Consider the following 16,857-nt stretch of genomic DNA (forward strand, 5'->3'; position numbering starts at 1 on the left):
ATGCACACACACACTTGTAGTCCCTTGCCACATGTATGACCATTTGTGACCTGCGTGCGTTACTCTTGCTGCTTGTAGCAATTTTAAAGCCCAGCATTTGCATTTGGTCGGTCTTACGGACTGTCATAACCACTTTACACAGATGTACTATGTGTGAACATACATATGTATGTACATAAGTACATTTATGTATTATTATTGCTAATCATGTTTATAAATGTGTTTATATCCGTAAATAATTATATATAATTAAAATTATTTTATACACATTTTCAAACGAAAAAATTATCGTAAAACACTACTAACTTTATTAAATGCTTTGCAATATATGAAATATACATGTCATATTATACTCAAGCTTTACTCATTATTGTCAAAAATTTCTAATTAAGTCATAATGGCCCATTTGATAGTCACCCTACAATTCAAATCATACAAAATTTACAAACTACTAAATCCAGAGACGATTAGCTTGTCATCCCATACAAGCATACACATACACAAACGTATGTATGCATGTGCTCACTTCACAAGGCAGACCAACGGCAAATTTTGAGCTGATAGACAAAATTTGCCGTTGGTCTGCCTTGTGAAGTGAGCACATGCATACATACATATAGAGAGAGAGGGAGAGTAAGACAAAAAACGCAAAGCGCATACATGACCATTTCGTTTGCGTGCTTAGAGCGCACTGATTTCGTCGTGCTATCTTTCATTACCCGAGCCAGCCAATACCAAGCCGAGCGAATACGATGTTGTGTGTGTGTGTGTGTGTTTTTTTTTCTCTAGAAATTACTTAATTTTTATAATTTTTGTATCAAAGGCATCTCAAAATGAAATCATGTACCTTTTTTGTATTAAGACCTATTTTAATTTTATATTGTTAAGACGAGACTGCTTTAAATACCATATAAAATTAATATAAACAGCTTGAAACATATAAAAAAGAATTTAATTATTTGCATTGATTAACAATTATCCATATGTAATAAAATATATATTTTATTAGATAAACAACCATCAAATAACTATCCGATTACTTTTGTATTGTATGTATTGTATTCTTATATAATATTGCACGAATCATTTTATGTTGGATGTATGATTTAAATTATTGAAAATTTGTTCATTTCTAAGAACTTCAAATTTTCGATGGAACTATCGATAGTATCGATGGTTGATTCCATCGATGGATAAATCTATCGAGGGGAACATCTATCGATGGTTTTGCAGCCCTAACTTCGAGCACATGCAAAAGAATAAAAAACCATCGACAGTAGTGATCGAACATCGACTTTTTCACAAACACAAAACTATCGATATATCGATAATACCATCGATGTCTTTTCTAGCTCTACATTTAACACATCACTAACTGAAAACAATAACAAAGGGCTAACGACGTATTATTAATTTTTCCTAACGCTATAATGTCTTGGTTCAATCTTTGGGATGGATTGAAAACAAAGACCTGTAGATACCTGTTACAGAGGTATCTGGGTCAGTTTTTTGAAAATAATTTAAACTTAGAACAATTAAAAATTGATCTTTACAATGGACAAGCTGTTGTTGAAAATATATCACTAAAGGTTAAGGTAAGTTGCCTTGAGACTATTATAGTATAAATAATAAATATATATACAGTAGGCAAAAAAAGTTTAAGTACACAACGGTTTTTCAACTTAACTCTATTAAAAAGTGGTTAAATGAAACTAAATAAACAAATGTGCTAATGCGATCTTTTTAATTACATATTACAATATATTCAATTATATATACTTATTTCAATAAAAAACAGTTGAATTAGACTAAATATGTAAAAAAAAGAAAAACATTCCAAAAAAGTTTAGTTACATTTAAAAAAAACTTATCTATAAATATGTATTAATATTTATTAGGACCGCCTTTTGCAGCAATTACTGCAGCAGTCGACGACGCGTACTTCGCAACTCTAAACTGACTTTAGGGAATCTTTTGAGGATATTTTATATTACCGGATCCTTTTATCTAGTAAATTCCAAATGTGCGGGTAACTGCTTTGTGTTATACATGTTTAAAAGCGACTTTCTCACAAGATAAGAGTAATGTTTATCCATATTGGTATCTATAAATACCAGTTTCCCAACTCTAGATGTCGCCATACACCTCCAGACCATCGCGTTTCCGTCTCCATGCTTCACAGTTGCAGTTAAACTTTTTAGCTGTAGAGCAGTATTGCGTTTTCTCCATACTTTTTGAGCCCCATCTGATCCAAAAATGTTAAATTTGGATTCGTCACTCCAAATTACTGAATCCCAAAATGGTGCTTCTGAGCAATGCAAAGAAGAAAATTTACCGTTTGAAATGTTGAAATTGACTTAACAGTAAAAGGGTCAGATAAAGTGTACCTAAACTATTTTGGACTGCATTTATGTAGTTTAAGCCTTTTTTGGTACATATGAAGAAATCAAATTTTGTTTTGCCTATTTCATAAATAAATACCTCTCTTTTTTGCCGACTGTCTATTTTATATTCAAAAATTAATAAAACTCTCAGATATCCAACCATGAGTTTTTGAATATACTCATTTATATACCCTGAACCAATTTTCAATGGGAAATCAAGGTATATATGTTAAAATGTATGTAACAGGCAGAAGAAGGCGTGGCAGACCCCAAAAAGTATATCTATTCTTGATCAGGGCGACAAGCTGAGTTGATTTAGCCATGTCCGTCTGTCCGTCCGTTCGTCTGTCCGTATGTTTTTAAACGAGTCGATTTCAGAAGATATAAGAGCTAGAGACTTGACATTTTTTTCCAAGGTCAGTGTATAGCACGCGCATATTGAGATTTGCTTTAATTTTGTTAACGATTAAAAACATTATTGAAAACCAGTAATAAATTTATATCTCCTACATCTTTAAAGCTAGCCTCTCCAAATTTTATATATATACTTTTATGGATATTATACAGTTTCGGTTTTTGCCCCCCACCTCTAATTCACCCCCTCATCTTCACATTTGTAAAAGGCGTATTTCAAATACTATGGCTTGTGCTTTGGCAATACATGCATATTTATGTTATAGTCTGAAAGTTTCATGTAGATAGTCCATTCACAAGAAAAGTTTTAAACAATTAAGTTCCCATAGTAAGCCAACACTGCAGCCAATGCGTGTTTATGCGTGCGTACGTATATCTGTGTGTGTGCGTGTATGTGTGCATATGCGAATAATTATTGAAATAGCTATTGCTCGAGGCGTTCAGGGGATTTCGTAGTCGAGCAGTCTCGATTAGAGCTTTCTTACTTGTTTGAATATTGCAGAGCTTGCAATTGAGAGTTGAGCGTTTTTTCGTTTATTCTCTTCCTCGCATCATAACCAAAAAAATTGTACAGACACGTCTCACTCTGAGCGTCACTCTCTGTTTTCTTTAGCACCTGTTTCGCTCAGACGCAATGCGATGACTCATTCGTGTGACGCTCTCACATGAGTGTCGCGTAAAACTAACATGAGTTTCCCTCACACAAAGCCTCTCAGCAAAAAACACTTTGACTAAAAAACTCAGCAGAAAATGCCTTCGTGTGCATTTACATGCATACATACATACAAAAAGAACGCAGCAATCGCGCGTGATTACCCATACAAACGCAACTTACCGTTTGCTTCCTTTAACTCAAGCAAACGATCAGTGTTTGACTTGAGGAACCGAAAACAGAAACAACTGTCTCCCTCAGAGCGCGAGAGAGCTAAGCCAGACGCGACAAAAACAGTTTCTGTCTGAGTTTTTTTTACTGTGTCAGTGAAAGACACTTTTTTGCAGACAACGAAAAAGTGTTAACAGTTATTTGCGAGCTATGGAATATTGTAATGCAAAAATTCCGCAGCCTGAAGAAAACGAATTATACATACAATTTCAAAATCTCGTATGGGTTAGTTATGTGCATACATTAAAACACAATATACCCGCAACCAATTTCCCCACTATATACTATGGCTTACATCTGTGCATTGTAATTGCAGAAATAATTGATTACTAATTGAAAAATTAAACGATTCAGTAATGTAGCATTTTTTACAGAGCTCGCAAATGAGAGTTGATCGTTTTTTCGTTTATGCTCTGCTTCGCATCATAACCGAAAAAATTGTGCAGACACGATGTTGCTCTGAGCGACACTCTTTGTTTTCATTAAAATCTGTTTCGGTCAGACGCAATGCAATGACTCATTCGTGTGACGCTCTCACATGAGTGTCGCGTAAAGAGTATTACGGTTGTCGCTCACACAAAGACTCTCAGCAAAAAACAGTTTGACTAAAAAACTCAACAGAAATGATCTTTGCCTTCGTGTGCATGTAAATACATGCATACATACATACAAAAAGAACGCAACAATCGCGCGTGATTACCCATACAAACACAACTGACAGTTTGCTTAATTTAACTCAAGCAAACGATCAGTGTTTGACTTGAGCGAAATGAACACAGAAATAACTGTCTCCCTCAGAGCGCGAGCGAGCTAAGCCAGACGCGAAAAAAACAGTTTCTGTCTGAGTTTTTTGAAAAAGTGTTAACAGTAATGGCGAGCTATGATTTTGTATTTAAATTGATAATAATTATAATTTAATATGTCGTATTAGCAAAATATTATTTACAATCATAAAATCCAAATTCACTCGGTCCATATTTACATAAATACATATTAATGTATTGTTTTATTTTTTGTGGTAAAATTTTTGCTTCGCCAACCGACCTTTCTGAGCCCGCAAGCAAGCAGTTCATAATAGTTAGCTCTTTTTAATCCACTCTTCGGTTTTAATAGCATCTGTTAATTAAACATTACTAATTTGTTGTCATTAAATATAAAGCTACGATGATTTATACATACCAGATAGAGCTTAATATGAAAGAGCCTCCGCTTAGTACGTCTCCGCTTTTAACGACAATCCGCTTATGCCGACGATTTTTTTTTTCATATTTTTGAGTCAATCACCGACGTGATAAAAAAAAACGCGAAATAATGACAACAAATTTCAGCATAAAAAGACTGTTAGAAATGTATATATTGATCAGTAAACAGTACCCATGGTTGCATGCGTAGCAACGCCACAAATGCTGCTAAGACAGAGAGAGGGAGAGAGACAAAGTACAATGCCGAGTCACAAAAATGTTTCTAAACCATGTTATTGAAAGAAGTTTATAAAAAATGGTTGTTTTGATTAAAAATTTAAATTGTTTTATAGTAAAAGTTATTACGAACATGGCAACCGTAAAAAAAATGAAAAAGAAAAAATATATTTTTTACTCTTTCTGGTTAAAGCGTCCTCCGGGTATAGCGACGTAAAATCGACGGTCCCTTGAGTGTCGCTATAACCGGATTCTACTGTATATAAAATTGTTTGTGTAAAATAGATTTAAATATTAATATCAATCTATATCTATTTAACAACAGAAACTCCATCCATACTATCGATATTACCATCTCTACTACAGCTTTCTTACTTGTTTATTAACTAGTTTTTAGGTGGAATATTAATATATACAGTAGAATCCCGATAATTTGAAGTAGGAATAGGATGATTTGTATTTCGACATTCATAGAAATTTAAATTATCAAGAATTATCATAAACGAATTTCTTTCAAGGGGATAGAATTTTTTCGATTTAGCGGGGTACAAATAATCAAGACTCGAATGTATGCAATTTTTAAGCCAGTAGCTCATAAATTTTAACGCTGATTAAATAAATAACTTTATCAATATAAGTTTCATATCTTTATTTTAAATAATCTAATTTTAGGCCCTTAATGATTTATTTGAAGATCAAGGTTGGGCTTTTGAAGTCATATCTGGGCATATTGGATGCCTAACGGCAATGGTACCTTGGAATGCTCTTATGACAAATGATAGTTCTCTTAATGTTTCAAATTTGACAATAACTTTAAGACCAGTTACACGCTGTCAAAGTGGAACGACTATGTTGGAATCTATGTGGTCGTCCGTGAGTAGTTCTATGCAAATGGCGGAGGAATGTATGAAGCAAATTGATGATGATATACCATTTTTAAACCACAACAATACATTGATTGGACTGGAAAAATTTGCTGAAACGATTGACAATGGTAAGTAAAATATAGAGAATACAAGTAGAGAATTTAAATTTGGAATGTACATACATACAGTGAGAAACTAATGTATTGGCACAGTACGATTTTATAGCTTTAGAGCAATCTTTTAAGTCTTTTTAAACGTTTTTATACCCATTGAAAATGGGAAATCAAGGTATAATAATCTTGTTGAAATGTATCTACCAGGCAGAAAAATGCGTGTCATACCCCACAATGTACATATATTCTTGATCAGGGTAAGGAGTTGAGTCGATTTAGTCCGTCCGTCTGTCTGTCCGTATGTATGAGCTCGTCGATCTCAAAAGATATAAGAGCTGGAGACTTCAAATTTTCTTTTAAATATCCGTATATATAGCGCGGATATCGCGTTTAAATTTTATCGAACATCGAACATCAGTTATTAAACTATATCTCCTACATCTTTAAAGCTGGAGTCTAAAAATATAGATTCATTTTATTTTACTTTATGCAATTTCGATTTTTATTATAATTCTCCCCCTCCCCCCACACTCTAATATTCACCCCTCACCACTAAATTTGTAAAAAGCATATTTAAAATACTAGAGGCTTGTGCTTTGGCTTATGCACGCATCGTTATAATCATGATCTGAAATTTCAATGAAGATGTCTATCCACACTGCAGCCCATGCGCGTTTGTGTGAGTTTCTTGTGTAAGCAGAAAGACGTGAAAAGTAATTGAAATAGCTCTTGATCGAAGGGTTCATGGGGTTCTCGTAGTCTCGACTAGAGCTTTCTTACTTGTTTATTTTAATAAAACAAAAAATTACCTAAATAGAATAGGGTATTTACTAAATTATACAAAACAAGTATTGGGAAAAGCTTCAACGTACTTTTTTTTTTTTTTAAATTAAATAATAGAAACAAAAATATATTATTTTAAATATATTTTTTATTTGGTATGCCCTGGCTGTACCTCGGCTTTGCCATCGCTCTTGACCATATTAGCGCAGCATAGAGGATGTCGGACCTAATGACGCTCATTAGAAGGAGACGTCGTTGCTGTTTTAGTCCCCGCGTGTTAAGCATAATTCTTGAGAGAGCTCTACAAGAATCAGTTGCCTTTTTATGCACATATTCTAAGTGCTCGCGGAAAGTTAATCTTGCGTCTAACATGACGCTATGATATTTTATAGCCCTCTTTGACGCGATGGTGTTGCTGACGATCATTATATTGGCAGCTTCCACTCTATTGCGACTGCTGACTAAGACTGTCAACCAGCTTCGTATGAGATTTATACTTGCGCTGCACATATCCTCAGTATCCTTAAGCTCCTTGCCTATGGAAACGACAGCTACATCATCAGCAAAGCCAATGGTGTGCGTAGTTCCAAGATGAGTCTGGGGACCATCACTCGTGTTGTATACCAGTGTTCTTCCTCTGAAGTAGCTCTTTACTTAACTAAATTGGTTATGTGACAGGCCTCCGGTGCTAGCAATAGCAGAGTCCATTCTAGAGCAAATAAATTTCTCAAACACCTTTCCCATGGCGTCTAAGAGGCAGATTGGTCTATACGAAGATGGCTCCCCTGGTGGTTTACCAGCCTTGGGTAGCAATACCAAGTTCTGGGGTTTCCAGGTTGCAGGGTACGTCTCCTGAATTAAACATTCGTTATATAATTCTAGCTTTAGCGTACGATTTGGGATCCCGTCCGGCCCTGGAGCTAAGACCTCTGAAAGCTATTAAGATTTCTTCGTCTGTAACTAAAACAATTTGAGTGCTCGTTGAGCTCTGATCAGCAAACACGGACTCAGAGGTATGAATGGAGCTCAAAATCTCTGGAAAGATCATTTCTACAATCGATTTAAGCTCCAAGCGATCCGTAGGCTGCATCTGTTTACCTGCATATATTATTTTAACTACTATATTATATGCTCTGCCCCAAGGGTCTTATTCGGCTGAGTCACAGAAATGGCTTTCTTTAACTCTCTTCTAGCCACCTGATAATTGTTTACCCAAGTATGTGGGCCTACCACGTGCCAAATTTCAGCTCTCTAGATCTAATATCTTCTGAGATCGGCTTGCTCATACGAACGAACGGACGGACAGACGGACAGGGCTACGGGTACGTTGAAGTTTTTCCAAATATTTTTATACCAAGTCCGCAGTGCGTTTCGGGTCATTATCTTGGTTATTCTGACGTCCTCCTTTAAATAAAATAAAATTTTAAATATCAAATCAAAAGATCAAGATATTTGCCTTTATCAATCGTAGTCTCTATAAATTCGAAGTTCCCAACAATAAGAGGGCCCATCCGAACCAAACGAATTAAATATGGCCTCATCATTCTATTTTCACGGACAAATCGGCATATGATGCTTTGAACAGTAAATCCAACCATCTCACCAATTTTTCTACGGGTATGGTCATTTTTAAAGTGTTTGAAAGCCAATTCCCGCTGCTAAATAGTTTTGCGTGGTCCTACTTTGGTAAATTCACTTTTCTGCAAGTTGAGTTCTCCAAATTCAGCACAAATTTATATCATCTCACTGCGAAAACAGTAAATAATGCATATAACAAGAACTTACTTATTAACTTGTGGAACTTTCTTATTAGCCCCGTGTAGCCCCGTACATACATATGTATGTATATATGTTGAGTGACATAGAAGCTGAGCCGAAAACGGGTTGTGTGTGCGCAAGTGCTTTTGCGCGCATAGAGTTAAAGAGCATAGGGAAACAGAAAGAAAATGAATAAAATACAGAAAGAAAATCAAATATATGTTATGTATATTTGAGCGGTCGTAACGCACTGATTTTTAAGCCGAGCAAATACGAAAAAAATGCATGCAAAAACTCCAGTTATTCGACGCCTTTACGCTTTGGCATCTTTTTCATTACGTTTTAAGGCTTCATTTATTCTCGCTCATTTTATTGAAGGCCGCACTCTAATGTAAACTCACTCTACATGTTTTTCGTCTATCACGCACTCATTCACATTTTCGTTAATTATCTTTTTGTTTTTACTTTTTTTAATTAACATGTTCGAATCTATCTAATCAATACCTATGTATACTAGCCCTAGAAGCAATTTATAGTTACCACAGTGCACTATGGGCGATTTTCCGTGATAGGTGCCATAAAGTCCAAAAATTTATGGTGAAATATTAAGAAGTTTTGTATTCCATAGTTGTTAACACTCCAATTATATAGAAAAAAATTTTTGTTTGTACCGGAGGTCAATTCTTTCTTTGTGGGAACGTCTTAAAGTCAGCTGATCTGTTGAAGCTTTTAAGTAAAAATTGGGACGAAAAATGTTCTGCTGTTGCAAATGCTTAAATTATTATTGTTTTCATTTAAAATGAAAAAAAAAAAAAAAAAAAATCTGAATGAAAAAGTAAGAAAAAGTAAGTATTTGTAATCTGTAACTAACATTATATATGGATAAATGTTTGTGTGTATTTTATTGTCCAGAATTATTGTTGATTTAGCAAAAAATCTAACAATTTAAATTGTGTTCCGTGGAGTATTACTTACAAAATATAGAACTAATAATGACAAGTTACTAAGCAATATGTCTAGTTTATCACGGTATCTATGGATTTGGACATTCTTTTTAAGGTGCTTTATAAACGTCTTAGAAATTCTCTTTGGATATATTTAGATATTTAGATGTATATACAATTGTATATGTATATATGCAAAAATAAACAGTAATTACATGTGATGATTTCATCTAACTTATCGTGTGGCAAGCACGTTTTTATATATATTGAAATATTCATATATTCGGATAATAAATTTTTTGGGATATTGTGAAACGTCGGAACTTAGAATTTAAAGAAATGGACATTATATAAAATATAACTAAATTACATAACTACATGATCAATACAACTGTATTTATACATTATCTCTTAATAATTTTTCTATTTTTCAGTTCTTAATAGAATACATGCAAATTTAACTAACACAACGATTAATATCGAATATGTGCTGCCAAAATCATCTAAGAAGCTGATTATATCAATCAAAGCAAATCATATTGAATATAAAAACCAAACTGGATATGAAAAATATTTTTCTTCAGATGGAGACTTAATTGAAAACGGCATCACAGATAAGTCTCTCAATATGAAAGCGTTACCAATGATAGCTAAACATAATCTGGTAACTTCTGATTTAACGATTCATACTTCAGAAATATCAAGTACTGAAACTAATATAGCGGAGTTGCTATCTCTTGGACGGCTTTGTAAGATTGTTGAATTTAAGGGATGTCAAAATTTTAAAATAAGTGTTAAGCAAACCGAAAACATTATTGGTCCAAAAATTAACTTGGAAGTTACAATAGACGATATTTATTTCATGTTGACCCCACGACAAACACATATGTTGATTCGGATATTCAAAGGGTTTGATAAAGTACGCCCAAATGATAAGTTGATCCAGAGCTATTCCGAGTTAAAGCCTGAAATACATAAAACTCATTTCTCTAAAAAAATGTCTGGAATTGTTGAACAAGATAAAGAATGGTGTGCTGAAGACGAAGGCTATAAAAAATTAGACTATTTTAGTGATAACAAAAAGTCAAAAAAATGCGAATCTTTAACCTCTTCAACGTCTACAAACAGCATAACAACATCATATAGCAATGCTCAAATAAATGAGGGATCTGATGAAAAATCTGGTGAAATTTTAAAGTTTAAATTGCAAATATATAAAATTGTAGGTGTCATTTTGCATAGCGATATTCTATTTGAAAACGCGTATAGTAATATTGGGTCTAGCTGTATATATACCACTCAAAGTTTAACAAACTATTTCGAAACTGCTACTCATTTTTTTCAAACGGCATTTATTGAAAGAGCTGACGAAAAATGTTATATTCCAATACCAAACAAAAATTATCTATTACTAATGGTCTCATCATTATTAGTAAGCGGAAATCAGAAAAGATTATGTAATGAATTAATTTTAAGAACAACATTATCAGCAACAATGTGTGACATCTGTGAAATTCTCGATAACAAAATTAATCATTTAATTATGTTCGACCGAAAAAAAGTAAGTTCAATTATTATTTTTCTTATCTTTTATTAATCCTCCTCCTCCGTATATAATTAAATATAATACGTTTTAAAGCTTATAATAAAAATATTAAAAAAAAAAAAAAATTAAGCAAAAGTAATTAAAATAAATAAATCATTTTTCTGCAGAACTGCCAAGACGGATATCACACTCGACCCGAAATTATTCTGTCACATATATCCTCGTGTCTTTTCAAACAAAACCATAATATTACCAGCAACAAAATTGAATTAACCTTAGACGACTGTTCTGCTGAGCTTGATATTTCAATTTACGATAGATTAAGTTCGTTATTAGCAGCATCTCCATTTATACAGGAGGAGAATGAGGATGAAAACATTTCAAAAACTGTTATTACAATGGATATGAATATTAGATGTAAATCCATAAAATGTTATTTAAGGTAAGTATTTTCTTGATTTAGATAAGATGGCTTAAGCGTTGCAATGATTAACATATTACAATATTACAATAGATCATTATTTATTTATGAATGCGCCGATTTCAGTTTCAAAATTATATCTCCTACATCTATACAGCTAGAGTCTTGTCGCATTTTATACAATTTCGCTTCTTGTTAAAATTTACCCCCCATCCTTATATTCACCCACATATTTGTAAAAAGCGTATTTCAAATACTAGAGATTTGTTCTTTGGCAAATGCATGTATATGTATAATCATAATATAAAAGCTTCCTAAAGATCGTCCATCGACAAGAAAAGTTATTAATAAATTATTCCCATAGTAAGCCGGAACTGCAGCCAATGCGTGTTTATGCGTGCGAGCGTATGCCTGTGTGTGTGCGTGTGTGTATGCATGTGCGAATAATTATTAATATGTCAGTCGCTCGAAGGGTTAAGGGGATCTCGTAGTCGGGCAGTCTCGACTATCTTACTTCTTATTTATTTTAATCTGTCAAATTGAATATATACACACTAGCTTTCCACCCCTCCAGTTGGCGTGTACTTACATTTTTCATTGATTTTTATAGAATTGTAACATTAATGGCGGGAAATTCATAGTCGAAATTTTTACACGAAATGTTGTATTCGTCAAATATTCGAATGTGTATAACAGCAGGGACCGCAAATAAGAGTTATGAATTTTCAAAAATTGAGGCTCATAAGAAGCCCAAAGGAGAGAGGAAACAAGTAAGAAAACTCTAGTCGAGAGTGCACGACTAGATACTACCCTGAACCCAACTAATAAAAATGTCGATTTAGTATGGCTAAAATTTAAATTTGGATGTATTTAAAAATATAAATGAAATACAAAACTCACTTCATAAAATATAAAAATATTTTCAAACAACTAAAAGATTGACTTAAGTTGCACCACTCGGGATTCTAACGCGCGACTTCTCGATCGAGCGCTACGCTCCTACTCACTACGCTACCTCACTTTCGGAAGACATTTTGGCAAAACTGAAATAGATTTTGCTGCAGCGCCATCTAGCAAAACTAAAACAAACTAACTGCTGATGTGATTCTAAGAATAACCAAACTGCTAGAATAACCAAACTATTAAAAACGCACATTTTGTATGGTTAAAATAAAAATTCCGGTGTATTGAAAAATATAAATTAAATTGAAAACTCATTTATCAAAATATAAAAATATTTTGAAACAATTAAGAAAAATTAACATCAGCTGCACTTATCGGGATTTGAACCGGGACTTCTCGATCGAGCGTCATGCCGCTACTCACTACGCCACCTCACTTTTGGAAGCTGAGCTGTCAAAAAAATAAAAAGATTCACTACTGCAGCGCCATCTACTAAAACTAAACTAAACTAACAGCTGATGTGAATGTTCGAGAAGAAGTTTGAATGTATGGGTGCACACGTATACGATACTGTTGAAGCTGCTGCACGTGCGTTTGTTAATTGGCCAAATATTTGATTATTTTTTATTAATTTTTGACTGAACGGAATTTAATGAAACTTCCAGCATATGATCTACATATTATATTGAATATAATATTGAATAACTGGATGATTTATCGAATTTTCGAATGTACAGATTAACATGCGTATTATACATCAAATGAAAGGTATTAATGCGTAGATCATATATATACAAAAATATATGATCTAGCTCCTTTAGTTCAACAGATATTTCAATTCAATTTTTATTTTCAATTTTTATACCCTGAACCCATTGAAAATGGGAAATCAGGGTATAATGGTTTTGTGAAAAAGTATGTAACGGGCAGAAGGCGGCGTGGCAGACCCCACAAAGTAAATATATTTTTGATCAGCGTGACGAACTGAGTCGATATAGCTATGTCCGTCTGTCCGTCCGTCCGTCCGTATGAGTGCGTCGAGCTAGAGAGATGAAATTTGGCATGCATACTCGTGTGTACCATACACAGTACGAGTTTTTCGATAAATCGTCCGATAACTTTTTTATCGAGAATAATCGAAAAATTGATTTTGTTTTTTAGCCTAATTTTACAGTAATTTAATTTACAGATTTTGGATACCACGCCCCCCTTCTTCCCCAATTTGTAAAAAACGAATTTCAAGTAGTAGAGACTTGTGCTTTGGAATGTACACACATATTCACCATATGATTACACTCTGAAAGTTTCACTAAGATCGTGTGTCTACAAAAGAAATTATTCGACAAATAAATTCTCATATTGCCCACACTGCAGCGCAGCCCAAGCCCAGCCGCTGCTTACTGCGCAGTTAGCAGAGCGCAGGCTTATGCGTGCGTGTGGATGCATGTGTATGTATGTGTGCATAAAAGAAGTGCGGAATGATTAGAGTATCAGCTTAGAGGGTTCAGGGTATCTCCTAGTCGAGTAGTCTCGACTGGAGCCTTCTTACTTGTTATAATAAAAGTTATGTTATTACTCTTATATTTAATTTTTATTATAAAAATTGGAAATAAAATGATTTGATTTCTTTATAAAAATTGATCTGTGATAATTATTTTTGATTTTTATACTCATTCACCAAAGTGAATTATTATACTCATTCATGAAAGTGAATTATTATACTCATTCACGAAAGTGAATTAGTATATTGGTTTTGTGTAATGTCCGTCTTGCTGTCCGTCCGTCTGTCCTTATGAACGCAATCTATTTCGGCGCTATTGAAGCTAGAGACTTGAAATTTAGAACACATAATCGTGTATATCTCCGATTTATAAAGTGTTAAAATTGTCCCGATCCGCCCACTAGGAGCGTGGCAAATCGAATATGCCAGAAATCATATTAATTGAAGAGCTAGAAGGAATATAAATCCGCATCGACCACCCACGATCACGAGCTATGGTGGATATATCTACGCCCATTGGGGGCATGGCAAATCGGATAAAACTGTATCTCCAAGAGGTTTACAGCTAGAGCGCTGAAATTTCGCACGTCAGCTAATGTTATGATTCTATAAATTGTAAGTCTACGCCCATTAGGGGCGTGGCAAATCGGACCTGAATATATAGTAATTTTTTTAATTCTGCTATATTTTGGACAGTATTTATGCTACATACTTCAAATTTTGTATATATACTCGGGCTGATCACCCAAGACCAAAAAGATTTGTCGGATATATGTCCGCCCAGAGGGGGCGTGGCAAACCGTAAAAGTTTATATCTCCCAAAGTATAATAGCTAGAAGCTTCAAATTTAGATAATTAAGATACCAGTAAACTTCTCTATCGATGACCCAAAAATAATTTTTACGCTTTTTAGGGGCGTGTCATATCGAAAAATACCCTGTAATTTTCATATTTTTTGAGGGTAAGCATTCAAACTGCAGTTAGGGTACCGTTATCTCGTTCTAAAAACTGACCAAAAATGGGGTGTCTACTCCTAGTAGGGGCGTGGCAAATCGGGAAAACTGCATTTTCTACAGTATTAGAGCGAAACATAACTACTAAATTGCTAATGGGATGTGAATGAGTATTCCGCAGTCGGTAACGCCCGACTGCAAAGTTCTTACTTGTTATCATATAAATTATTTATAATGATTAAAAATATTTTTTGTTCAATTACTAAAAAAATTATTATTTATTTTTGATTTTTTGCTATAAAAATTATAAAAAAAACATGTATTACCATTAAGGTTACAATTTTGTTATCTTTCGCTTTCATGTTCACAATCCAAAGTGATGTTTCGCGTTAGTAGGAAAACATATTCGTGTAACAAGTTCGACTGTGGATACCCCGATTAATTGAACTACAAAATTTCAGCTTTGGAACCTTATAGCTATATAATAGGCGTAGATATTATCCTTTTGATCTTGCGTGGTCAATTTGAGTTTTCACTAATTCACTTTCGTGAATAAGTATAATTATATTATGTGATTTTTAATAAATACATTTTTGTTTACCTTTTATTTTTTATTAGGTTCCCGGTAAACGGCGGCTTATCAAAAAACAGCGAAAGAGTTGAAAGGTTAAATAAAAATATAAGGAAGGACTATCTCTTATTTAATTTATTGAATATATTAATTGAGTGGAAATCATATTTCTGCATATTTGTTGATCAAATCGATGGATATTATTGTGTAAGTATACAAAAAATATAAATTAGATATATAAAGCTTGTCCCTATTCGGGGTCTGTTCGGGTTCCAGAAAACGGTAAAATGGCGTTATCTGGGGTGACGAAAGAGGCCGATTATAGTCGGATCTTGATTCCTTTCCAGTAGCGAGAGCCGCACGTATATGAATATAAACGCACAGCAAATACGTACGTTCATATACATTAATACGTGCATACCTCTTCACACTTCCCTCTTCCTTCGGGGAAACACGAGACCATCGTGTTTGAACTTTGACACTGCAATACGTGTGACCGGCCCGATGCCCACATGCCCTTTAATTCCCTATGCTGCCGCGCTGCCCGGTTGCGTTGGCGGCAGCATATAACGGGTCCTGTGTGTCCTCTATTCAGCCTGTTCTAGCCTTTCCCCGCCTTATTGCTGGATTTCAGGCAGGCGTACAGCCCTACTGGAGTCCAACATTTGTTATGGCAAGCTTTCTACTGCGTTGCACTGTTGGTGGCGGTTTTAGGTGTCGCTTTGTTTTGTTGTTGGCTGTTTTATGTATCTCTGCTTGATTTGTTGTTGGCTGTTTTGTGTATCGTTACCTTTGAAACCTTCGTGCCGGTACGTGCGCTATCGATCGCTATGCCTTTGCCTACGCTTGCTTGCTCTCGCTTCGTTGTGTGTGTGTTTCTTCTGCCTGGCATGTACGGTGTTTGTTGTTTTTCCTCCTTTTTATACCCTGAACCCATTTTCAATGGGAAATCAGGGAATAATGGTTTTGTGAAATGTATGGAACAGGCAGAAAGATGAATGGCAGACCCCATAAAGTATATATATTCCTGATCAGGGGGACGAGCTGAGTCGATTTAGCCCTGTCCGTCTGTCCGTCCGTCCGTCTCTCCGTCTGTCCGTATGCTTGGACGCGTCGATCTCAGAAGATATAAGAGGTAGACTTGAAATTTTTTTTCCTAGGTCCGTGTATAGCACGCGCATATCGAGTTTTGTTGTAATTATCGATAACTTGCCCCGTTATTTTGTTATCGATTAAAAACATTATCGAAAACCAGTAATAAATTTATATCTCCTACATCTTTAAAGCTAGGGCCTCAAAATTTTTCATGTATAAAAATTTTCCCCCCACCTCTCATTCACTCCCTCACCATCACATTTGTAAAACCCGTATTTCAAATACTAGGGACTTGTGCTTTGAC

At 34.5% G+C, this 16,857-nt stretch overlaps 1 protein-coding gene across 19 annotated transcripts in view; it reads left to right on the forward strand.

Moving 5' to 3' along the window:
• Nucleotides 1-1,347: 1,347 nt before the first annotated feature.
• The window catches only part of Atg2 (Autophagy-related 2), a 274,490-nt gene continuing 258,980 nt past the window's right edge, over nt 1,348-16,857 (forward strand). For 9 of the 19 annotated variants that reach the window (XR_016268485.1, XM_089461789.1, XM_089461793.1 and 6 more), the window contains exons 1-5: nt 1,349-1,595; nt 5,772-6,093; nt 9,998-11,124; nt 11,277-11,551; nt 15,506-15,665. Coding sequence is in view for 17 of the 19 variants with exons in the window: in XM_089461789.1 (XP_089317915.1) it covers nt 1,431-1,595; nt 5,772-6,093; nt 9,998-11,124; nt 11,277-11,551; nt 15,506-15,665 (2,049 nt within the window). In the remaining 2 variants the exon portion in view is untranslated. Of the gene's footprint in view, nt 1,596-5,771; nt 6,094-9,997; nt 11,125-11,276; nt 11,552-15,505; nt 15,666-16,857 lie in introns of those variants that run through there. The other 10 variants (XR_016268486.1, XM_089461795.1, XM_089461796.1 and 7 more) reach the window with 3 other exon arrangements.

Source organism: Drosophila arizonae, chromosome 2 (assembly GCF_054131065.1).
Source record: "Drosophila arizonae isolate 15081-1271.41 chromosome 2, UAZ_ARI_1.0, whole genome shotgun sequence".
In the NCBI taxonomy this organism is placed as follows: domain Eukaryota; kingdom Metazoa; phylum Arthropoda; class Insecta; order Diptera; family Drosophilidae; genus Drosophila; species Drosophila arizonae.